General features: G+C 42.2%; 1 protein-coding gene across 3 annotated transcripts in view; it reads left to right on the plus strand.

The window, feature by feature from the left end:
• STAP1 (signal transducing adaptor family member 1) overlaps window positions 1-25,582 on the plus strand; it is a 105,679-nt gene extending 80,097 nt beyond the window's left edge. For 2 of the 3 annotated variants that reach the window (XM_044278891.1, XM_044278899.1), the window contains exons 6-11: window positions 2,986-3,120; window positions 7,674-7,746; window positions 10,569-10,668; window positions 12,888-13,025; window positions 14,795-14,849; window positions 25,421-25,582. In XM_044278891.1, the coding sequence (XP_044134826.1) occupies window positions 2,986-3,120; window positions 7,674-7,746; window positions 10,569-10,668; window positions 12,888-13,025; window positions 14,795-14,808 (460 nt within the window). In that variant the 3' untranslated portion in view covers window positions 14,809-14,849; window positions 25,421-25,582. The remainder of the gene's footprint in view (window positions 1-2,985; window positions 3,121-7,673; window positions 7,747-10,568; window positions 10,669-12,887; window positions 13,026-14,794; window positions 14,850-25,420) is intronic. The other variant, XM_044278910.1, reaches the window with a different exon arrangement.
• The last annotated feature ends 954 nt before the right edge of the window (window positions 25,583-26,536 follow it).

A 26,536-nucleotide genomic window follows, 5' to 3' on the forward strand; every position in this document is an offset into this window, starting at 1 on the left:
TACCCATGTCAGCTTCTTTGATGTGTCCATAATACGTGAGTTTATAATGAAGCTTTTAAAATGATCATACAACAGAATGACTTAGCTGCTTGGTGGCCATTAGACCTTTTATTGTGAAACATTCACCTTTTTTAAACACTTCTCATTATTCTGTTAAAATAAAATAATTTTTGAAATAAGGTAGTATACATTATAGACATTGCAACACCAAGAAGGACAAGTCTTCAGGTTATGCAAATCGAGGAAGTAGCAGATGCCCCTAAGATCTGCAAATTATCACATTTTCAAGCACCTAGCTCCAATCTGTGGCGTTTGGGAGTGGCATAAAAGCCAGACTGAATTCATTGTTTCTTTTAGCTACATGGAACCTCAAAAATCTGATCAAGTCACGTGGGATGATTGTGTGATCCCTCCTGTTCATCGATTTGACACTTATCACAAACAAAGAGGGATGGAATCCATGACCTAAGAGGCTTTGGTTTATCACTTGTGCAGATCACTCTGCACCTAGGTCGAGATGTCAGCACTGTTTAATGTTGCGTGTTCCAGTGATTGGGAGAACAACAACAAACTAGAATGACAGCAAGAAGTGAACAGCAGTGAAATTCTGTACGAACATATTGTTGTTGCTCATGCTACTGTGAGCAGCCTACATGGCCTAAACATGCTACCTGTCATGATCAGTGTTGGGGGAAAACTCCACACTGAACACAGGAGGGAAGAGGAACAGTAACTGGGCCTGGAAATTAGGGGAAAAACTCACATCCTGGAACCCACATCCTCTCCTCTGGTCTGTAACCCTTCCAGTGGATGAGATACTGGAGGGATCTACAGAGAACTCAATCCTGCTGATTTGAAATTCTAAATTACCATCCACCATGACAGGAGTGGGAGGCAAGGAGGACAGCTCAACAAGTTCGACACATTTCTTCAACAACAACTTATGAAATATATTATGAATTTTCAGCCTGAGGAAGTTTAAGACGGAAGGCTACAGGGTTAACAGTGACAGTGATCTTATATGGACCAATAAATCTTGGGCCCAACTTCCAAGAAGGTACCTTAAGCTTAATGTTTCTTGTGGACAGCCACACAGAATCACCCACTCTCAGGTCCGGACCATTTATACGTCTCCTGTCAGCCACACGCTTATACCTGTTGCCCATCTTTTTCAGGTTACTTTGAATTTTCCACCAAATAGAAGACAAAGAAGAGGAAAATCATTCCTCCTCAGGAATACCGGAAGTTTGAGAACCAGAAAATGTGCCAAACTGTGGATGGAATCCATATGCCCCAAAAAACGGCGACTTATCAGTAGACTCCTGTCTACGGTTATTAATGGGAAACTGAGCTAACGACAAGAATGAAGACCACTCCTCCTAGTTCTCGTAAACAAACATCTCAAGTAAGTCTCCAGATTCTGATTGGTGCGCTCTGTCTGTCTGTTTGACTGAGGATAAAAAGCCGAAGAAAAGGACAATTGTACCCCCAGTCCAGTACAGAACGCTTTCCAGAATCTGGAACCAAACTGAGTCCCCCGATCAGACACCACATCAGAGGGAATGCCATGTAGTTTCACGATGTTATCGACAAACACCTGTGCAAGAGTCTTGGCATTATTTAGAGCAGGCAATACTATAGAATGTGCCATTTTTCTAAACCAATCAACTACCACCAGGATCACTGTAAATCTGTGATAAAGTCCATGGTCCGTATTGGAAGGGTAACTGAAGAAGAGATCCAGAAGGCCGAGTATGTGTCACCTTAGCACGAGCACAGGTACAACAGGCTGACACATAGTCCTCAACACACTTGCGCAGCCCTGGCCACCAAAATCTGCGCGAGATGAGATCGACAGTCAATCTACTCCCAGGGTGTCCAACCAAGACAGTACTGTGATGTCCCTCAAATACCGTATAACGTAAGTCTGAAGAAACAATGTCCCTGGAGGACAAGAGTCCGGAGCATCCTCTTGGGTCTCCAACACCTTAGCTTCAAGATCAGGATATAGAGCAGATATGACTACCCCTTCAGCCTGGAAACTAGGGAAGAAACAGGTCACCTCCTAGACAAGCCTAATCCGGGCCCTGACTACCTATCAATATGAATAGACCTTGAAGGTAGGAATATTCATAAGAAGGATACCTAGGCCCTGATTTCCCTATAAGGCCCTGGAATAAGTATGGACGAATGGAAGTCTCTGTCTCAGGCCCAGATACAACAACAGGGAATATAACAAATACAAACAAACGTGACACTTAACTTCTGTAGAGATGGAAAAACAAAAACACCAGAGAGGATCTCACACCAGCTCAGCCAAACCCAAATGAAGGTATCAACCGCATAGTCAGAAGGGTGGGATGAGACTATAAAGGGTAGAAGTGATGACCACTGAGCAACAGCTGAGAAAAGGGAAGTGGTCATTAACCCTATCAACACTGAATCAAGATAAATCAAGGAGGCTGTTAGATTCCTCCACGCTCAGCCAATCTCCTTGATTTCCTGACATCAGTCACCTGAGGGATCGTGACACTACCATGACCTGCAGCATATCCAGACTTGTCTGCCATCGAGCACATCTGGACATCATTGGTCTCAATTGCAAATGGAACTGCCAGCCCAAGCACATTCGGAAGAATGCATTCTTCTCAATCATAGTAGAGCATTCCTCAGACAACCATTAATAACCTCACTGATAGCATGCCAAGCCCTGTATGTGCTTCTATTTCTGCACATGGCAGTCATACTGGACACTGAAATAATCGAGATGTTTTGCAAATTTCGTTTTCATTTGTTATCATTTGCATATCATTAACAAGTCTACCGATCCTGTGATTTTCAAAATTCCATGACTTTTCCTTCATGGTGTTGCAATTTCAGTGTTAAGCGTATAATATATTAAATAACATACTGCATAACTATGGTCAAAAAGCTTTATAACTACCAGGTTCATTCAACTTTATTATCTGGTTTAATCCTATAAAGCTGCTTTTACACAGTATCTCGCCAACAAGCTACTGAGATGCTCATGGAGGATGAAAATTATGGCAATTTAATTCTCAGGCCTGGTGCAGATTGCAAGAACTATGCTGTATCAATTCGAGACATCGTGGACAAAAGGTAACTTTATCAAACATACTTATAATGTACAGTTTTTATTAAACAGATGCCATACAAACCAAAGGGGGAGTTAAAGGGGATTTCTAGTCAAAAATAAAACTTTTCATAAAACCTGTTTTCTGTATTTATAGTCACAAACAATGCCCCAGATTCCTTATATGATGCCTGGATAGCTTTCTTTCAGTTTTATAGGAAAAGCAGACAGCATCACTTTACACGGCTGAGAACATAATTTCCGGGCTGTCATTGCTCTTTCCTCACAGCCCGCACCAGTGGAGTGCCTAGGGTGTTTGGCACCCGGGGAGGGTCTTTTCTCTGCCCCCCTCCCCCCTAATACTTGACCACATACCTCTTACATCCAGGGACATCTTCTGTCATGTAGACCTTCTCTTTCCTCTTCTCCGTTAGATCGCCATGACAAATTATTTCAGTCACATCTCGTCTCTATAGAGTTTGTAATACAGACATGTTAGATTTCTCCATCAACCTCCCCATCCTGGTGTCCCCACAGTGTCATCCTGCTGCCACCCCAATACTTCACCCACTGTGACCCCCAATGCCCCAGGTACTATACTGCTGAAAAAATAGTGACACAATTGGGGTAATTCATCAAACTGGTGTAAAGTAGAACTAGATTTCTAAAAGAGCTGTCAAAAATTTACCCCACACTGCCCCCATTTAGTAATTTCCCCCACATAGTAATTTCCCCCACACAGTAATTTCCCCCACACTGCCCCCACACAGTAATTTCCCCCACACTGCCCCCACACAGTAGAGTCCCCCACACTTTCCCCACACAGTAGTGTCCCCCACACAGTAATATACCCCACACTGCCCCCATACAGTAGTATCACCCATACAGTAGTGTCCCCCACACTGATCCCATACAGTAATGTCCCACACACAGTGATGTTCCCCACACTGCCCCCATACAGTAGTGTCCCCCACACAGTAGTCCCCCCCACACTGCCCCCATACAGTAGTGTCCCCCACACAGTAGTTTCCCCCACACAGTAGTTTCCCCCACACTGTAGTTTCCCCCACACTGTAGTTTACCCCACACAGTAGTTTCCCCCACACTGCCCCATACAGTAGTTTCCCCCACACTGCCCCATACAGTAGTTTCCCCCACACTGCCCCATACAGTAGTTTCCCCCACACTGCCCCCATACAGTAGTGTCCCCCACACAGTACTTTTCCCCACACTGCCCCATACAGTAGTTTCCCCCACACTGCCTCCACACAGTTATTTCCCCCACACTGTCCCTCACGCAGTAGTTTCCCCCACATTGCCCATATTTGACCCACATAGTAATCCCTCCCATAATTATTGCCCCCACATAGTAATCCCTCCCATAATAATTTGCCCCCACACAGTATCCCACTATATTTCCCCCCCCCACATGTCCTCCTGTGTGCACCCCCCTCATGTCCCCCAAAGTTGGCACATAAAATAAAAAAATATTATTTTCCCCCACACAGTATACCACCATATTTACCCCTCACATGTCCTCCTGTGTGCACCCCTCTCATGTCCCCCAAAGTTGGCACATAAAATAAAATAAAAAAACAAAAAAAAAAACTAAAAGCTAAATACTCACCTGCGCTTGCTCGCAGAGTCCTGGCACTGTGCTGCTGAGTCCCGTCACAGGTGTGCAAAGCCTATGGTGGTGATCACCAGCGGGGCAGGGAACTATGCACTCCGCTCCCGAGCCCCGCCGCAGTATGTGGGTGTCAGGACTTCAGCAATGAGCGCTTCCATCTGTATTGATGGAAGCGCTCATTGCTTCTGTGCCTGGCAGTGGCTCCCCCGTGAGAGCTGGCACCCGGGGCGGACCGCCCGCCCCTGCCCCCCCTGGACACGCCACTGGCCCGCACACCATCCCCCTGTACATTCTCATTTTTCCCACTTCACCTACAAAGCAGCTACCCATCTTACATGGACCAGATGAGACATGCCTCTCTCTCTTCTGGCCACAAGAGAAGCCTTCAGAGCATGAACAGCATGTCACAAAAAGGTCTAGTTTCGGTGTGTGTCCCTCTATGTATCTGGCTGTGGAACGTCACTGTAAAAGGCTGAAGGAGAAAATAAGTTTCCCCCACACTGCCCCCATACAGTAGTTTCCCCCACACTGCCCCCATACAGTAGTTTCCCCCACACTGCCCCCATACAGTAGTTTCCCCCACACTGCCCCTATACAGTAGTTTCCCCCACACTGCCCTCATACAGTAGTGTCCTCCACACAGTAGTTTTCCCCACACTGCCCCCATACAGTAGTTTCCCCCACACTGCCTCCACACAGTTATTTCCCCCACACTGTCCCTCACGCAGTAGTTTCCCCCACATTGCCCATATAGTAATTTGACCCCACATAGTAATCCCTCCCATAATTATTTGCCCCCACACAGTATCCCACCATATTTTCCCCCCACATGTCCTCCTGTGTGCACATCCCTCATGTCCCCCAAAGTTGGCACATAAAATAAAAAAATATTATTTTCCCCCACACAGTATACCACCATATTTTCCCATCACATGTCCTCCTGTGTGCACCCCTCTCATGTCTCCCAAAGTTGGCACATAAAAGAAAAGAAACTAAAAAAAAACTAAAAGCTAAATACTCACCTGCGCTTGCTCGCAGAGTCCCAGCACTGTGCTACTGTCCCGTCACAGGTGTGCAAAGCCTATGGTGGTGATCACCAGCGGGGCAGGGAACTATGCACTCCGCTCCCGAGCACCGCCGCAGTATGTGGGTGTCAGGACTTCAGCAATGAGCGCTTCCATCTGTATTGATGGAAGCGCTCATTGCTTCTGTGCCTGGCAGTGGCTTCCCCGTGAGAGCTGGCACCCGGGGCGGACCACCCCCCCTGCCCCCCCTGGACACGCCAGTGGCCCGCACACCATCCCCCTGTACATTCTCATTTTTCCCACTTCACCTACAAAGCAGCTACCCATCTTACATGGACCAGATGAGACATGCCTCTCTCTCTTCTGGCCACAAGAGAAGCCTTCAGAGCATGAACAGCATGTCACAGAAAGTAGAGGTCACATGGCCGTGTTTCAGAACATGGAAACAGCACTAAAATGGATAGTAGTTTTAAATATGTTAAACTTAAAGGAAACCCATCACCACGAAAATGCAGTGTAATCCGCCAGCAGCATGTTATAGAGCAGAAGGAGCTGAGCAGATTGATGTATAGGTTTAAGGGTAAAAATTGAGTATAGCTTGTAATTTATACATTTACATTTCTGCTCATTCTTGGTTTTTAAGTCCAGGAGGCGGAGCTATCAGTGATTGACAGCCTTCCCTCTATGGCTGTGTATACAGAGATAGCTGTCAGTAACTGATGCTCCGCCTCCTTCACTTCAAAGCCCAGAATGAGCAGGAATTTAAATGAATAAAATACAAGTTATACTGAATCTTTTCCTATAAAACTATGTATCAATCTGCGCAGCTCCTCCTGCTCGATAGCTTGGTGCCTACAGCTAAAGCACCATGTTCTACGTGACAAGTTCCCTTTAAAAGTGGTTGAAATGTTAAGGCTAATTAGTGGCGAGCCTGGAAACCCCCTTTCATACTTGATTGTATTCTTCTATCGTCACTAATTCACTTCTGAGTGGATTCCTGTTTCCTGTAGATAATGTGAGGCCACTACAGATATCTCTGGTCCTTCCTGCAGTGTTATGCACAGTTTGTGACCTGCATGTTGCTGAATGTAGAACTGTCTACAGCCTCTCCTGTGCTTTTGACTATGCCTATGATGTACAGTTGTGGCTCTCTAGCATCCTGCTCACAGTTTGGACTAGTCTGTATCATACTTTCTTAGTGTCCCTCTTTTGGAGGCGGGGGAGGGGGGCCTATTTTTAACCAATATTACTCCGTCTTTTTTTATTTATTGGTTATACATTAATAAAATGTATTATCTTGTTTCCCAAAGGATCTGTCTGGTTTCTTGCTGTGTATTAGACCCTAACTTGTGAATTGTCTCAAGATTTGTGGCAGATCTGCCTGCAGGATCTTTATGCCAAAGTTAGAAGTAGATTTAAAAGGAACTGGAAATATAAATTAAGGATTTCTACTCCTCTTTGTTGGTGGATCCACTTCTGGCTTTGGCTGATCTGCCTCAAAACCTCAAAACTCAGTGGCCATAACTTGAAATTGTAGTGCCACTTAATAATCCTGACTGGTTGTCTCAGGACAGGGGCCAGGTAGGGATGGAGTTAATAAACTCCAGTTCCATGTCTTACAAAACTGTGACTAGCTGCAGTAGAAAGAACATGTCCCTTGAAAAAGGATATGCTCCCTAAACTGACATCTTAAAAATAAATCTAGCAGAACAATTGGGGCAATGAATGGGAGATCTCTGGATCTATTTGAGGTACAGGGCTGGTTCTAGCTTTTAAAAAAGTGGTTGTCATGTACTAGACTATGATTTTTACCTCTACATTAATCATTGGATACCCCCTTTAAACAATACATTAAATAAGCACAGCGCTAACAATTTTTAAGTGGTTGTTTCAATCTTTTGTTATCTTATCATTTATGTGACAGGAAGATACCTCGGGTTAAACACTACAAGATACTGAAGACGGACAGTAGCTTCATCATCGAACTAGACAGGCCTGTGAGTTTTTTTATTATAGTATTACTGTTCTTGACAACAAAGTGTTAGTTCATATGCATCTGTTATGTCAAACTGCACCTTTTGTACATTTTATCAAATGCCAATTCAGTATTAATATCTATACCTATAAAAAGACAGAGCTCTTAACACCAACAATGATCGGAACACCTATACATGTTCCTAGATTATATATCATTTCAATAAGAATACCAAAAATAAATACCAATTAACCATCTTTATTACCGGTAGTTTAAAACCATTAAAACCATTACAAGAGGGATGAATGCACTGCGCAATGATTATAGTCCGCCATAAAAATTTCGTTTGTCTCACTTCAGCAATTGGTATTTATCATGTAGACAAAGTTAATACAAGGCACCAGTACCGGACTGGGGAGCCTAGGGTCCCCCAATAAAATTCATTCTGAAGGCACACTGTAAACCTACATGCAAATACTACCTGCGGTAGACAACAGCAAGACAGTCAAAATGATTGATTATGGGGTTTTCTTCAGCAACTTCAAGAGGCCAGGTCACTGGGGAAAGGGGAGATCTAGCTGGCCTGCCTCTGTACCTGGAATTTTTCTCCGCCAACTGATGCATCGATAAAAGTAAACTACGTAGTCTCTTAAATAATCTACCCTGTCAATCTACTGTGCCATGAGCAAGGTGTAGGGACTAGGGGCCAACCGGGGGATTCACCTGTTTCCCTGTGGGCCACTCCAAGCCTGCAAGCCACTTGCTAATGTATTGTGATTCTCCATATTGCTTCCTTTGCTGGCTTGATTCATTTTTCTATCACATTATACACTGCTCATTTCCAGTGGTTACAACCACTCTGTAATCCAGCAGTAAAGGCCATGCTTGAACACTTTAGTAAAAAGCGCCGGCCTGACTGGTGGTGGGACAGTGGGAGCGTGCGTGATGGCTTGTCAAATATTTTAGATTATGAAACCAGTCAAAGAAATATACCTCTATGGTACTCTTCTGGTAATAAAATGGTAAAAATACAATGTTGCATAGCATTGTGTATTTACATACTGGCAAGGGCTAGTTTTAGACAAAGTGTGGCCCTGGGAAGAATTAAAAGTAAGGTAAGATGGTGAAATATTGTATCAACAGCACAGTACTATTCAGTTTAGAAGGTGGGGTCTGACAACTGCAGCACTGATCTCTAGCGCTTCTAGTGGTATTGCTGGGGTTCCCCACACACAATAGACATCACGTATACCATTTATCAAATAACACCGCCATACTGTTACTGTACAAAATGCACCATAAGAAGATCAATATTATTAATACCACTATACAAGGCCTATATAACAGCATGGCCATTACCTTTACAATTTAAAAGTGACTCAAAAATATTACCATACAGTTACTGAATTAAAGCCGCTATGCAAAGACCAATATTACCACCATAATACAGTGAAAGCGTAATAGTCGACCCTGGTTCTACACCAGGCGCCGTGCAGACTGGATAAGTGAATACAGTACAGTTAAATCTAATCACTTGCAAATTGTGTCTTTTCTGAATGTGGTCATTCTTTCTTCTCATCTTTTCCATCTAGTCCAGAAAGCTATGACAACCTCGAGGCATGACTTATATCAGCAGAGTTATCTGCACATCTATGGCCCTGAACTTTTCAAGCATGTTCTATTAATCACGGGCAGCCTTTCCCCATAAAAGTGGAATTAATATGTTCCCTAAATCTCTCCTAAAGGTTTTTACTATGTAGAATCTACCACATATACACAATATGAGTTACACTACATATTTACTTTTATAGGTTATCAAGGTATTCACTTTATGGTGCAAACCACTCAAACCATTAAATCCCTACTGTAAATATAATCCCCAGTAGGAACAATTGCCGCACCTGCAGTTACCTGTAGGGGCCCACTCTTTAAACCATGTATCTGATTTTGGTTCCACATATCGACTCCTAACTAGCCTATCTATCAGAGTATGACTTCTCCTAAAGGCTGCTAGTAGTTTGGACCCTTTTTTCTTATAACTGTCCTTATACAATCAGCCATAGGACTATCAACTATATTTGATTTCCCTGATATTACCACACTACGGTGTAAAGATGAAGCCTTTTGCATGGAATCATTAAATAACTCCATCAGGTACCCTCTGGCTAATAACCGTTTCTTCAACTCTAGGGATTGTCTCCTGAAACTCCCCTCCATCCCGTTAATTCTTCTTAATCTTATAAACTGTCCATATGGGACTGCTCTCCTCACACTATTCGGATGATAGCTAGAAAAATGTAGAAGTTAATTGATTTACAATAGCTCACCATCCTTCATCAACACTAAAACATCTAAAAGTTCTAGTTTATGACCTCCAAAATTATGGGTAAGCCTCATATTAATTTTATTCCCTGTGTTAAGATATTCCACAAACTCCCTTAGAATATAAGCTCCGTGCCCGACCAAACAATAAATACATAATCTATAAATCTTAAATACAGCTGTTTATAGGATACAAAGGGGTTTTCTACCGAAAATACATATTTATCCTCAAGCCTTGCAAGATAAATATTAGCAAACGTACATGTGACTGGTGTGCCCATTGTCGTTCCAAATTTTTCCTCTACCACTTATCCCCAAAATTGAAGGCATTGTTCTTTAGAATCAGACTCAAAACATCTGTTGTAAAATCTACAAAAATCTCACTTTTATTAGTGCCACTTAATATTTCGGTCACTACTTCAATGCCTTCATCTTGTGGGAGTCGTTTTTGACCTTTTTATTTAGTGGATACATTTAGTGACATGTAATATGCTGCTTGCTTTCTTTGTTTTTAATACTTAGGTCATACAGAACAGCCTTCATGACGTTGTAAATTACTTTATTAATGAAACTAAAGGAAAACTGAGGCCATTTATTTCCAATATATACGACACAAAAATTGGTATGAAGTATTATTTTATAATTTTATACTATTTTAACTTCATTGTTCTTTCTGATTTTAATGCATAAAACAAAACCTTGGTAAAAATACTAAACTATATGCACACGTGATTCTTTGCATCTTATGGATGCTAGTGGCGAGGCTGTCAGAAGAGAACATTTTTGTGTGAAAAAATAGTGCAGAACTGCTAATGGCATTATTTTAGTATATTGCCCAAATATGTTAGGGTAAGTTCACATGTGAAAAACTATCCAATTCACCTGAATGTGGACTGCAGTAATCCATGTACAAACAACCCCAGATGTAAAGAACACTTTACAAAAATGTCGACACCTAATCTGTTAAGTGCAAAAGAGGTCTTTATTACTATGGAGGGGGCACAGAGGTCTTTATTACTATGGAGGGGGCACAGAGGTCTTTATTACTATGGAGGGGGGCACAGAGGTCTTTATTACTATGGAGGGGGCACATAGGTCTTTATTACTATGGAGGGGACATAGAGGAATTTATTACTATGGAGGGGGCACAGAGGTCTTTATTACTATGGAGGGGGCACAGAGGTCTTTATTACTATGGAGGGGGGCACAGAGGTCTTTATTACTATGGAGGGGGCACATAGGTCTTTATTACTATGGAGGGGACATAGAGGAATTTATTACTATGGAGGGGGCACAGAGGTCTTTATTACTATGGAGGGGGCACATAGGTCTTTATTACTATGGAGGGGACACAGAGGTCTTTATTACTACGGAGGAGGAACAGAGGTCTTTATTACTATGGAGGGGGCACAGAGGTCTTTATTACTATGGAGGGGGCACAGAGGTCTTTATTACTATGGAGGGGGCACATAGGTCTTTATTACTATGGAGGGGACATAGAGGAATTTATTACTATGGAGGGGGCACAGAGGTCTTTATTACTATGGAGGGGGCACATAGGTCTTTATTACTATGGAGGGGACATAGAGGAATTTATTACTATGGAGGGGGCACAGAGGTCTTTATTACTACGGAGGAGGAACAGAGGTCTTTATTACTATGGAGGGGGCACAGAGGTCTTTATTACTATGGAGGGGGCACAGAGGGCATTACTACTATGGAGGGGGCACCATGGGCATTTCCACTATGGAGAAGGCACAGAGCCAGAGAGCATTACTACAATCAAGGGAGCACAGAGGGCCTTATTAATGTGAAGGGGCACAGTGGGCATTATTATGGTGAAGGGGCACAGTGGGCATTATTACGGTGAAGGGGGCACAATAGGCTATTCTAGTATGGAGGGGGCATAGAGGGCATTACTAGCACAGTGGGCATTATTACTATTAAGGAGGTACAATGGGCATTATTACTGTGAAGGGGCACAGAGGGCATTACTACTATTAAGGGGACACAATAGGCATTACTACTATTAAGGGGGCACAATGGGCATTATTACTATGAAGGGGGCACAGTGAGAATTATTAACTGTGAAAGGGGCACAGAGATGGCATAACTACTGTTAGAGGGCACAATGTGGGCATAACTACTGTGAGGGGGCACACATCTGTACAAAACTACTGTGAAGGTTGTACAATGAGGGCAATACTACTGTGAAGGGGTACAATTTTTTTTAAGTATTAGGGGGGGGGGGGGAGTGCCAGAGAAAGGACCCGCCCCGGGTGCCAAACACCCTAGGCACACCACTGACTATTTGATCTCTGATTTAGATTTTTTTATGTCCATTGTGGCACAACCCCTTATAACCTGTGCCCCTATAAAAAAAAAACTCACCTGTCTGCCATCCTACTTTCTTGCACTTCTCTCCTGTTCCCAGCCACTTCTGTTACCTACAGGTCTCAGCAGTCAAATGTGCTTGAATGACATGTCAGTGTTAGTTATGTGCTGTTCAAGCACATGTGACGCTGAGGCCAATGGTTGGCCACAGCAGTCATGGAACCAAGCCAGTCCTTTGGTTATGAGGCAGTAGCGTGCACATGGTTGGACTGCGGAAAGGTGGCAGTTTTTTATGGTGTACAGGTTAGGACTGGTAGCGTTTTCAGCACCTATGTCAGGTAACCCCTTTAAAATTTTAGTTATTCGTTCAATAACTATATTATATACAATAACTGCCCATTTCTGAGAATTTCTCTTTTATATCCTAAATGTCTTAGACATTTGAGCAAACCGTTTATTTTGTTCACATTTGTTGATACACAGTACGGTTTTGTCATTCCGTGCCAGATTACAGTGTAAAAGAGACTGAAAATGTAAGTGACATGCAGAAGAAATCACAGTCCAAAATAAAGCATCTAGTGCATCAATTTTCCCAAGAAAAACCTCTACCAATGCTACGTGCAAAGGAAAATTCCTACGTAAATGGTAATTATTTTATTGTGTTTGTTCGAGAAATGCACATTAAGGATCACTTATAGTCTGAAAGCAGAATGCTATTTAAAGGGGTTCTGCACTTTGTTTAAACTGATGATCTATCCTCTGGATAGATCATCAGCATCTGATCGGCGGGGGTCTGACACCCGGGACCCCCTGCCGATCATCTGTTTGAGAAGGCAGCAGCGCTCCAGCAGCGCCGCGGCCTTCTCACTGTTTACCGCCGGCCCAGTGACGTCACGACTTGTATCAACTTGCCCTGGGCGGGGCTAAGTTCTGTTCACCCCCGCCGATCAGATGCTGATGAGCTATCCAGAGGATAGATCATCAGTTTAAACAAAGTGCAGAACCCCTTTAAGGAATTTCCTAAGAAGATCACCAAGACCGATCATTAGAACAGGAGTTCCGAGTCTCCCATTCTCTCCTCACAAATTACGAAAATGCCCCTCCCCCTCCCTAAGATTTGACTTTTATTAATTTAATTTAAAAGACAGACATGTATAGACACTAGCTGTAAAAGCCATAACTTTTTTTTCCTTTTATTATGTAAATAATTTTTGACCCTTTTTTCTGTGATACATGGGGCTTCATTTCTTATTTTTTATTTTAGCATTTTTTATATCCAGAAAATGTATTTAAAAAAAGGGGGAGATGTTTTCGTATTTTTTTATTTTATTTTAATCGCAAAGTGCAAATATAATACTTGTTTAAATTATAACGGTTGTTTTGATATAAGGAATGTATAGTTATGGTTGCTGGGGTGACATAGTAGCTGCGATGTGGAGTGTGGTGGTGTTTTTTCTTACTATTTAATTTTTCTTGTATCTTGTATTTATGTTTTTGGTTTTTTACACTAGGTGTCCACCAGAAGGTCATTTAACACTCATGGGGGCATTTAATATTACTTTTTTTTGTATTGCTGATTTCTCCTGTAACTTGGGTTGATATATTAGCCCCAGTTACAGGGGAAACTCAGTCCCCAGATGCTTTAGAATGCTGGTAAACCCCTGCCGATCTTTTAGTGATTGACTATCCTGAGGATAGGCTATCACTTAGAAAAGGCTGGACAACCCTTTAATAAAATGAATACATATTTGTGAAATTATCACAAAGAAATGAGATAATTTATTACAATGTAATATAAAGTTGTGAATGTTGGTAAACATATTTGGATGCAGCAGATTTCATGTTCGTTAATAAAATTCAACTGTAGTCAACTTTACACTATATAGTAAGAGGTACAGCTTTTTCAATATCGCTTGATGACTCTATTATGTCTGCAAATACTGGCCCAACTTGGCCCAACCATGGGTCTGATCGCCCAAACTACGTGAATGCTAGGTCTCTATGATGTTTGGGAGCCATCAAACATAAAAAACACGCTGACTGGGAATCATGTAGAATATATGCTTTTAATGTGGAATCAATAAAGAAGACGTTTCATTTGAATTCCTCTCCTGCGCTGGATTTTTCTGTTTGATGGCAATATATACCCTATCCTATGCGCTGCACAAGGGATGACGTGCATCAGAGTGGATAGCTGTTTGTTGTTAGTTTGAAGGATCACACCTATGGTCAGGCCAGGATTTGCGGATGTAATATGGGTTCAAAAATAGACCCCTATTACACTTGTGTGAAATTGTCCTTAATTGTTAAGTTGCTTACCCCAAGTACAGTATATATATATATATATAGATATATATATATGTTATGTATATTATAAGTATCATTCATTTTAATATCATTCATTTTGCCATCAGTATTTCCAAGATGAATGTATGACAGCACAAAACATGCAAGACAAATGTCCATAAGGTAAGTGCATCTTTAAGCATCAAATCTTTACTTGACAATTTATGCAAACATGTTAACAGTTAGCACTTGGAGGGCATAGCCTTAAAGGGTCATCGGAAATAACGTTATGTAGCTGGCTGACATTAGCAATCTGATAATGTCAGCACTACATAACAGTGTGATTTATAACTCCCTGCCTGCCGCCGTTCTCTTAAAATAAATCACTGCACCTGTGCCAAAGGAAGGAAGCCGGCAGCAGGAGCGCGTCCTTCAGTCACTGCGCCTGCACCAAATACTAAATGAGACGGCGCAGGTGCGGGATTTATGGGACACTGAGGAGAACTCGAAAGTCAATCAACTGGACCTGGGCGTGCCAAAGGGTGCGTAGACCGAGCCTCTAGGTGCTGAAGCAACGCCCTAATAGCACCTAGAGGCTCATTAGCATAATTTAAACGTCTTTATTTTAAGAGAACGGCGGCAGGCAGGGAGTTATAAAGCCCACTGTTATGTTCTGCTGACATTAGCACATCGCTAATGTCAGTCAGCTACATAACGTTATTTCTCAGGACAGAAACCCTTAATGTGTACCTCCAGTTATGATGAAAAACCATATGCTGCAGTACTTACTACTATAGGCTTTAGTACTTCGGCTACTGACTGTAATGTTTCAGTAGCATATGCGGATGTAGCAGGGTTAACGCACATGCTTTATGAGACATGTTATCTAAACTAAATGCAACTAAATGCGTTAAGTATTTCTTTTCAATGGCTTTTGTTTCAAGATAGCGCGATGAGTTAAGAAATTTGAGTTAAGAGTGTGTGTAAGATTTGGACTTTCAGCATAACCCTACTGCCCATCTGCACCAATGGTTCCTTGAACTGTATATAGTTGACTGTTGTTATGTGTATGTGATACACATTTTATTGCACAGTTTCATGATGGCAGGCTATTGGCAGAACATATGTTTGCATGTACACTGTAATGTAATGTTTGTGTGCACATTGTTGCTTCAGCAGAGAGTTGAAAGCTCAAAGTACTCTTGTCCATAGCTAGTGAGAAATCAGTTACAAGTGCCAGTGGAAGTTGGCTCAGGGGAGCTTTTTGATGCCCCTGATATCTGATAGGATGTGGTACTCTGCACCCTACATTGCATATTACTTTGAATGGTGTGATAATGTTGGGCCTGCTGTACTGCCTTAAAACTGCCCTGGAGTCTGCCACTGGTTAAGGACAAAGTCCCAGCCTGAAGAGATTGTAGTTGAGTCATGCCCGAGGCAGAGGAACCTGCAAGTGGTTATGGACCATCTGTATCCTTTAGTGGGTGTTCAACCTGGAAACCTTATTGTGACCTGAATAAACGTTTGAATAGCCAGCCTGCTGCCTGTGAACCCCTGAAGTAATGTAAAGCTTTACTGACATGGTGTGCAGTGTGACAATCCACACTGAGACGGTGGCTGATATTGTGTGCTTGACATGATCTGGATAGTGTGTTCCAGAGAGTGGGGGACTGCATGATGGGCTCAGGCGCCAAGAATTATAGTAGATCCTGGGTATGGACAGTTTGTTTATGCCTGCTCATCTGAGATGGCAGCAGGAGGTGTATGGCTGCAGTAGTTCTTTCAGATAGCTGGGGTCTAACTTAACTTATTCTCTATTTTATGGGCAGCCAGTATGGATAGTGGAGGGTTGGTGCCGTGAGAGCATGATGGGGCTGACTGATTTATGATTTAATTTACTGCAGCATTTAGAACTAGGTGAAGGCAGTGTATTGCTTTGTCTGGGAGACCGACATAAAGAGCATTACAGTAGTCCAGTGGTGAGGTTATGATTGTTTTTACCAGTGTTGATAAATCTTCTACAATGATCCTCACGTGGAAGTATGAAGATGTAATAATTGCTGATATCTGTTTCCTGGGAGACAGTTCCTCATCAAAAACACCCAAATTATGTACATGGCCTGAGCTTTGAAGGGCTTTGTTTCCAAGAGATAAAGGGTGGTGGGTGTGCAAGTTGCCATTTTGCTGTCAGGCACTGACCTCCAACCAGAACTTCAGTTTTATCCAGGTTCCGATCAGGAAAGGTGCAGTTATTATAAGCATTGCAGTGGTATTCCAGACAATAGGGGTCAATTATTAAGACCGACATTTTAGACGCCAGTCTTAATAAAGCCCCTGTGCTGGCGGTGGATCGCCAAAGTAATGTAGAGACGCAGGCCTATACATAACTTTGGAGCATCCAGTGCATCTTCTAAATGTAGGACAGCTTCCTTGCTGTCTTACATTTAGACCATTTCCTACACCTAAAAGAGACATAGAAAATGAGGAGTTAGACGCGCTTGCCGACCTGTCCCCTTCCCCACCCACACCACGCCCACTTTATTTAGACCTGGTATGGCACTGCAATCCGCGCCTGAAATACGGCTAATATAGGACATATTTCAGAATAGTTCTGCAATGGGTAGCTCCCCCCAGGACCCTTAATAGATGTAATGACGCGTGTCCCATTTGTAGGAATGGCTGAGTGGTATAGGGTGGCCTAAAATATCCTCTTACGTTGAGTGAGTGTCACGGTGCTCCTGCCTGGATACGGCTGGACCCCAGGCTTTAGCTCCGAGGCAAACAAATAGGGGGAATAATTGAGGCATAAAAGAATAACTTGAGTCCAGACCTTAAGATGCAGTTGAAAAGCAGCTTTACTTTGCATAAACGTTCATCAAAACAATCTTCAAGCTTTGTCTTGGTCCCAGCAGGCTTTAGCATTAAAACTCTGGCAGGCAAACTCGTCTTTGCTACATCTGTTTCTCTCTGGCACTGCTGTACGGACAGGCTTGCTTTATACCTTGGCTTCTTCTTTATGCTTCACTACTTTCTGTAGTCTGGTCTGTCTCTAGGTTTGGCTAGGGCACTTTCCCCCTGGCTCCTGAGGCTCTAAGCTTTGGCCTCAATGGCCAGCAGAGCTGAGGGTGCTCTGGCTGGCTTGGGCACGTCCAGCAGAGACGTGCTCTTACTCCCTTCCCCTATCAGGGGGTAAGCTTGACTGACTAGTACTGGTCCCCACCCTTCCTGCAGGAAGTGGGACTCGCCCACTCCTCCACAGAGGGGGGGTTAGAATGGAATGGAAAGCTCCATTCTACCTAACTGTAGCTGTGCCGTGTTTTCTTCCACCTGCTGGTGAACCAGGCATATTACATTTGAACATAACAGTTGCAAAACATTAGAAATAGGAATGCACTGGACCTGAAATAAATACAGATGACATTATATTAGCCCATTAGAGATAGTAGCGGGGTGAATAAGTGGTAATGCCACTCTGGGGAGTTACAGTTGAATGAACTGCTTGAGAAGTCTAGTTCATCTATAATATCAAGCACATTTGCTTGGGTTATGATGGACAGCAATTCGACTAGTTTGTTGAGATGAAGTGCCTTTAAAAAGTATTCATACCCCTTGAACTTTTTCAAATTATTTTAATGTTACACCCACAAACTTAAAGGGGCTGTGTCACTTCAGCAAGTGGCATTTATCATGTAGAGAAAGTTAATACAAGGCACTTATGAATGTACTGTCATTATCCAATTGCTTCCTTTGCTGGCTGGATTCATTTTTCCATCACATTATACACTGCTCGTTTCCATGGTCACAACCACCCTGCAAATCCATCAGCAGAGGGGATTTTTGCACACTATAGGAACAAGTGCCGGCCTCTCTGGTGGCCTGGACCGTGGGTGCACACATAGGTTGGTGCTTTTTTCTATAGTGTCCAAGCACAGCCACCGCTGCTGGATTGCAGGGTGGTCATAACCATGGAAAGGAGAAGTGTATAATATGATAGAAAAATGAATCCAGCCAGCAAAGGAAGTAATATGGTTAATAAGTATACATTAGTAAGTGGCTTGTATTAACTTTCTCTACATGATAAATGCTATTTGCTGAAATGACAAAACCCCTTTAAATGTATTAGACCAACACAAAGTAGCAAGTATGTGTGAAGTGAAAAGAAAATGACACTTGGTTTTCAAAATTTTAAGTGTGACCATGGGCCTTTTGACTGCTTCTCTAATTAGTGCTCTCCTTGCCTGGGCTGTCAGTTTAGGTTGGTCGGTCATGTTTTGGTAGGTTTGCAGTTGTGCCATACTCCTTCCATTTTCAGGTGATGGATTGAACAGTGCTCCTTGAGATGTTCAGAGCTTGGGATATTTTTTATTACCTAACCCTGCATTACACTTCTCCACAACTTTAACCCTGGCCTGTCTGATGTGTTCCTTTGTTTTTATGATACTGTTTGGTCACTAATGTTCTCTAACAAACCTCTGAGGCCTTCACAGGAACAGCTGTAGTTATACTGAGAATAAATTACACACAGGTAGACTATATTTACTAATTAGGTGACGTCTGAAGACAAATAGTGATGCTGGATTTTATTTAGGGGTATCAGAGGGCATAACATTTTTCATTTATAATTGAAAGCACACTAAATTTGTTCAAAGTGATCTTCTGAAATGTCATCACTACACAAGACACAATCACATTGTTGAAGTCTGTCATCTGGGATCAATGATTCCCAGAATACTGCTCATAGGTTTCTGTAGGGTCCTATTCACACTGAATTTATGGTGCATGCTCAAATTTCAAACAATCAAATTCGACTGTTGACTCTCATTGTTGTATGTGGTTTTTTTTTTACTGCATATAATCTTTTGGCATTTATTGGTCACTTTTTATTACATGGACATACAGTATTTGGAAACACATTGTACACATCTCCTAATGAATATCCTGTGCATTATAAACTCAGTGTAGATATACCCTTACTGCAAAGTGCCAGTTTAGTCAGCGACAGTGCTCAGAGGGTTTTGTAAAAATGTTAGTAACAGATGTCTCTCCCCACTACTAAATATAAATCCGAATATAGTGCAGAATCTGATCTTTGCACATGTATCTGTAACACAGCAGAGGCTAATTTTGACTGTTATTAGTGGTGTCATAGGTGGAATGGCACATACTTAACACAAATGTTACCCACTTATCTTTATGTCATCCCCCCCCCCCCCCTCCCACTTAGGCTATTTCCCTAAGGCTGGGTTCACACGTGACTGAAAATCCAGCAGAAAAAAAAACACATGAAAAAGGCAACAAAACTGTATGTATTACATCTGTGGTTTAAGCCATGGAAAAGACAGCAGATTTCACCCTCTCCATTGGAAAGGGAGAAATCTGCTGCATAAATTCACATTTTTTAAGGCTGCATGTGGATGAGAATTCTGAAATCTCATCCACTTTGCTGATACTGTACAATGCTGCTGATTTGCAGCATGAATTCGCAACAGCAAATCTGCAACCAATCAGTCACATGTGACCCTGTTATAAAGAGTGAAGAGTGAGGGCAGAGGGGCAGTTTTTAGAAAATTTTAGATTGTGATTTTTAGATTATGATTTTGTTTTAGATTACTATGATAATTAAAATGTATAAAGCAAGAAATAAAGTATGGGTCTGTGTTGTCTATTGTGCAGACAGACAAGTGCATATGTCATCTCATCATAACTTATTTGATCTGGTATCAGCATTTCCATGATGTGTTGCTAAAGTCAGGCTGCATGCACATGGTTGTGTGCCGTCTAGGAAACACAGCCTGTTTGTTGGCCGCATCTCCTGAACGGACAGCTGCTCATTTGACCCAAACTTACTGCATCATAATGATTTACAATGCAGTGAGTTCTTATGTGACCATGAGTCACATGATGATATGAGTACCGTATAACAGACCCACGGCCTATGCCCTCATGCACATGACTGTTGTTGTTTTGCGGTCCGTTTTTCACTGATCCGTATCTGAGGTTTTTTTCTCTCCGATTTAAGTCCTATTCCGTTCTGTTATTGCACAAAACATATCCATATGGTTTCTGTATTTGATCAGTTTTTTGCGGATCTAATACAGAAATTATTAATCACCAAACACATCAACAATATGGGCTGGGCATAGCATTTCTATAGTATGGATCCACAAAATACGGATGAAATGCGGATGACATACGGATGTGTTCCGTGTGCTTTCTGTATTTTTTGCGGACCCATTGACTTGAATGGGGCATCAGACCGTGATCTGCGGACAATAATAGGACATGCACTACTTTTTTTTGCGGAACACCCATGCGGACAAACGGAAACTAAATGCACACGGATTAACTTCTGTATTTTCTACAGCCCAATTGAAGTGAATGGTTCTGCATATGGTCCGCAAAAAAAACGGAATGGAAGCGAAAAGAAAATAAGTTCGTGTGCATGAGCCCTAAGGCTCATTTTATTTACTAGACCTTATCTTCTATTTCTGTACAATTCTAGAAATGCTTACAATTTGGTGAAGGGGAAAAAAAGCTCTGAAATGTACATGTTTTGCTCTCAAAACAATGAAAACAGGTCTTCATGCAGGTGAAGAGGGGTTATGCTGGATAAATGACATTCCAGTAATAAGGTAAACTAGTTGAGACGTTGTTTTGTAACTTGCTTGCAATGAGAACAAAGGCCATAGTATTCCAGCAAGTTCATGCCAAGAGCGCAACAAAATGGGTACTCACAATATTTAGTTCCCTGTTTGTGTTGGCATGTATGTCACTACTTAATTTAACCTTGTAGTACTTATAAATTAAACTTATCTTTATACTGATAGCTAACCATATTCAGAACAGTCGAATAGCACTAAGATAAGATTCTCTGACATGACATTTGTAATGAATAGAGGGTAAGTACTCTAAATGAAAAAGTCATGTACTTGTACGGCCGCCGGCCGGGTTCAGACTGTGAAATAGTGTCACAGCTAAGAGCTGCAGTTAAACTGTGCAAATACCTGACTTTAAAGGGAACCTGTCACCAGTTTTATGGTGTCCTAACTAAGGGCAACATAAATAAGTGACTGATTTGCTTAGCAAAATGCTGGGTCACTTTCTTTAATTGACCCAGTCAATCTGCCAACATCTTGTATTGAAAAGCTCCAGCTGATAATGATGAGTCATGAATATTCATGAGCTCCTGACTCTCCCCGCCCACCTGCTGCTGATGGACAGTTATTTTCCATATGAATCAGCAGCAGGTGGGCAGGGGAGTGGCTATAGCTCTGAATTAAATATACGCTAGACTCAATGACATCACACTATCAAATCAGCTCATTAGCATGCGGCATGCGGCATCTCTGTGTGTATATTATGAGGTAACCATCTGTCACACCAGTAAGTGAATACATCTAAGGTACTTTTTAGTAGTTAATGATTGTATATAATTAGTTAGATTATAATCAAATATCTACATGACAGGTTCCCTTTAAATCTACATATGTTATGGTGCATTTTTTTCAGCAGCAGTTCAAGAAAAATGGTATGATACTGTACAGTTTAGTACCAAAGATTGGCTGCCCAGAGTATGTCACTGTCCCAACGGTCTTTATAAGCATCCATTACTTGCGATGCTCTTCAGGAGTAGTTATCAATCTTATCTGAAAGTGATAACTGGTATTTAAATTGAAGAGTTATAGCTTCTGAAACACAATGGCCTAAATTAACTGCATCCTTCAAGGGCCCAAACTAACTGTATTCTTCAAGGGCCAAAAATAGCTGCATCCTTCAAGGGATTCCCTTGGAATGATTAAAAATGGCCACAAGCAACCTGTCCTAGAACATAACACCAATAGAAGAATATGTGGTTCAACAATAAACAACAAGCTAATCACACATCTATCATAATGATAGTATCACATTTTTTTATTAAACATGTATTACAGACATGATTGACATACGTAAATAAATTAAAAACGGTTAAAAACACAAACACAGTGGCGGTGACCAAACGGCAGGATAAGCATAATAAAGTGCAAAAAGTATTTTTAGGGAGGTACTATAAAGTGCAGATTCAAAAGTTCATTAACAAGTATCCATATTTTTCGCTTTATAAGACACACTTTTCCTCCCCAAAAGTGGGGGGAAAATGGCAGTACGTCTTATAAAGCAAATGGTGCGCTGACACTGATACATCGCTGGCCGATATGCTGCACAGCGCGGCCTGCAATTTATTAGCAGGGAGGGAGGAGGGGCTAGAGGCCGGCAACTGCAGTTGCGATCACGGTGGGGCCAGATGCAGTCACTGTACTCTATTGCACCGGGCCCTACGCACAGCATTCTTCATATCTAACCTGTAGTAATGTAATCCTTAACCCATTTGTTAGCTTTGTTGAAGTAGCGCAATCCTCTGCAGTGGAACTTAATATCAAACTACTGTAGCAGACCGACCAGCAGCGTAACGTCACTCACTCTCTCTTGCCTGCTCCGCCAGCTTCATTAATAAAGTGGGAGGAGCAGGCGCGTGACAAAGTGAGTGACGTTACACTGCCGGCCGGCCGGCCGGCCTGCTACAGTAGTTTGATAGTGAGTACTACTGCAGAGGATTGCGCTACTTTAAAGGGAACCTGTCACCGGGATTTTGTGTATAGAGCTGAGGACATAGGTTGCTAGATGGCCGCTAGCACAACCACAATACCCAGTCCCCATAGCTCTGTGTGCTTTTATTGCTTTAAAAATACGATTTGATACATATGCAAATTAACCTGAGATGAGTCCTGTCCCTGACTCATCTCACATACAGGACTCATCTCAGGTTAATTTGCATATGTATCAAATCGGTTTTTTAAAGCAATAAAAGCACACAGAGCTATGGGGACTGGGTATTGTGGATGTGCTAGCGGCCATCTAGCAACCCATGTCCTCAGCTATATACACAAAATCCCGGTGACAGGTTCCCTTTAACAAGCTAACAAAGAGGTTAAGGATTACATGACTACAGTTTAGATATGAGGACTGCTGTGAGCAGGGCCCGGTATATTGGGGGTCACTTTTTACACAGGAACACTGTTATGGGGGGGGGATCTGTGGATGACAAGTATATAGTATAAGATGCTATATATGTGTCATCCACAGATCCCCCCATAACAGAGTCATCCACAGATCCCCCATAACAGTGTCATCCACAGATCCCCCCATAACAGTGTGTCATCCACAGATGTCCCCATAACAGTGTGTCATCCACAGATGCCCCCATAACAGTGTGTCATCCACAAATGCCCCCATAACAGTGTGTCATCCACAGATCCCCATAACAGTGCGTCATCCACAGATCCCCCATAACAATGCGTCATCCACAGATCCCCCATAACAATGCGTCATCCACAGATCCCCCATAACAATGCGTCATCCACAGATCCCCCATAACAGTGTCATCCACAGATCCCCCATAACAGTGCGTCATCCACAGATCCCCTCCATAACAGTGTCATCCACAGATCCCCTCCATAACAGTGATCCAGTATAATAAAAAGTATATAGGCAAATATCTATATAATACCAACCAAATTATTGTGTCCCCACCTCAGGTCAGACCACCACCACACCCTGACGCGTGTTTCACCATCAGCTTTCTCAAGGGGTCCTAGAATATAGAGAGGATGGGTTGCCTCAACATGCAGAGATGCATATGGGGCAAGGGGAGTGGGAGACTTACTACGTACATACTGTGCTCCGACACCTGCATATACTAGAGTAGAAACTCTGCTGTACAATAGATAATAATGATGCCATCCTGTGTGACAGCAAGTGGGGATAAGAGGAACACCAAGTAAGACCTGTCAGATAGACCATGTGCTGCAAGTCTATCCGATCTTCTCAGATCTCTCACAGGGCATTATGGTAGAGCAGCCTGACAGGAACAGGGATCAGGATCACATCCCTTCTCCCTCTTCCTGTCAGGCTGCTCAACCATGACGACATACCACACACAGGATTGCATCATTACTATCTATTCTACAGCAGAGTTGCTGCTATGCAATAGCATACACAATGGAGTGACTGTGATATGCCTGAAGTTGAGCAGCCTGACAAGAATGCTCACCAATTCAAAGTATATACAGGCGCTAAAGCACAGTGTGTAGTGAGTCCCACCCCTTTAAGTAGCCCTTTAAGCGGAGGCAACTGTTCTAGTCATTATCTATCTCTGGTTTCAGGTCATTTTTATAGTAATTCATATAAAGGGTTTCTCAAAGACCAGAATCCACTTTTCATATTGCGAGGCAGAGTATAGCGATAAAAAAAAAACAACAAAAAAAAAACTTGCCTGTTCCCAGCACTTTGGTTCCAGTGCACAGCTCCCTTCTCCTCTACTTTGGGTTCCCACTGGACTAGAAGTGTGACACTGACGTACCATCTATCTACATGAACATCACCACTTCTGGCTAATCAAACACCTCTGCAGTGACATGTGCAGGCACAGCACGTGACCACTCCTGAGGCCATTGATTGGCTAGCAGCGGTGACGTGTATAAGTGGCATCCTATGGGAACTGGAAGTGGAGGAGGAAGGAGCTTGGCGCTGGTACTGTAGCAGCGGTCTGTTTTTTTTTTATTCCTGCACCCCTCATAACAATATTAAAAGGGGTTCCTGTTCTCTGTGTAGGGTTAAAGGCAAATTGAAATGAAAGCTGTGCCATGATAAACACATAGGTCTGCTGCATCGGTTTAATGCGGTCACAGTCTAATTAAAACTGTTTGTTTGCATTTCAGAACACATCACATGGAACAAGATTTTGGATGAAACCGAATTGAAAGAAATGACTGAACCATTTTTGTACAGTGTAGCTAAAGTAAAGGAAACTATAACATGTCAACAATTTTTTATTTTTTTTGTGTACCAAACATTGGCGAAAAAAATTATTACTGACTGGACAGCTGCTTTTCCCTTTATATTTACACATTTATATTCCTATATCTATCTGTGCCAACATGGTTGTTATGGGGGTCATTGAAAGAGCCAACATTGGCACTGCTCCAATAATTATCAGCCAGTTTTGGTAATATGTCATGACTGCATAATGTGCAAGTGTCACCTCACAGCTGTCACACAAGAGACAACTTAATACATATAGAAAACAAGTTCAACTGTACAGGTGTCTAGGCAACACAAAGCAAAGCCAAACAGCAGGGATCAGCAACCTTCGGCACGCCAGCTGCTGTGAAACTACAACTCCCAGCATCTTCTAACTACCACAGAAGTGAATGGAGCACTCTGGGAGTTGTATTTTCAGAACACCTGCGTGCCGGAGGTTGCTGATCATACAGGATTACACACGGCTGTATAATATTATTTACACAGTATGTAAGGGAGTGTTCACATGTGTGAGCGTCTCCGTGCAGGGCCTCTGTACATAGTTTGTCAAAAACGGCGGAGAGAAAAGTCCTGCATGCTGGACTTTTTTCTCCTCTAGAAAAACATTCTCCCAGACCGAAAACCATATGGATCCCATTTTCCGTGATCTGATTGACTCCGTTCATTTCAGTTATGTGCCGAATCCAGCACTCTTGTTATTTTCATTGTTCTGCTCCTATAATGAAGTAACAGAAATAAGTAACGCAGTGTGAAAGCGCCCTAGGTGATATGTATGAAATAACCGATTCAGATGTACAATTTCTATCATGTAAAAGTTCATTACAGAAATAACTTTATATAATAAATGTCATCGCTATTAATGATACATTTGAGATATACAGTATATATATATATATATAGAGAGAGAGAGATTTTTTATTTTTATTTTTTTTTAGATCTGGTGCAACATTGTTCAATGTAAAAAATGTCACCCTATGGCTCAGTAAATATTGCACAATTTTGTGTTAAATATG

This window comes from Bufo gargarizans, chromosome 1, assembly GCF_014858855.1.
Source record: "Bufo gargarizans isolate SCDJY-AF-19 chromosome 1, ASM1485885v1, whole genome shotgun sequence".
Classification (NCBI taxonomy): domain Eukaryota; kingdom Metazoa; phylum Chordata; class Amphibia; order Anura; family Bufonidae; genus Bufo; species Bufo gargarizans.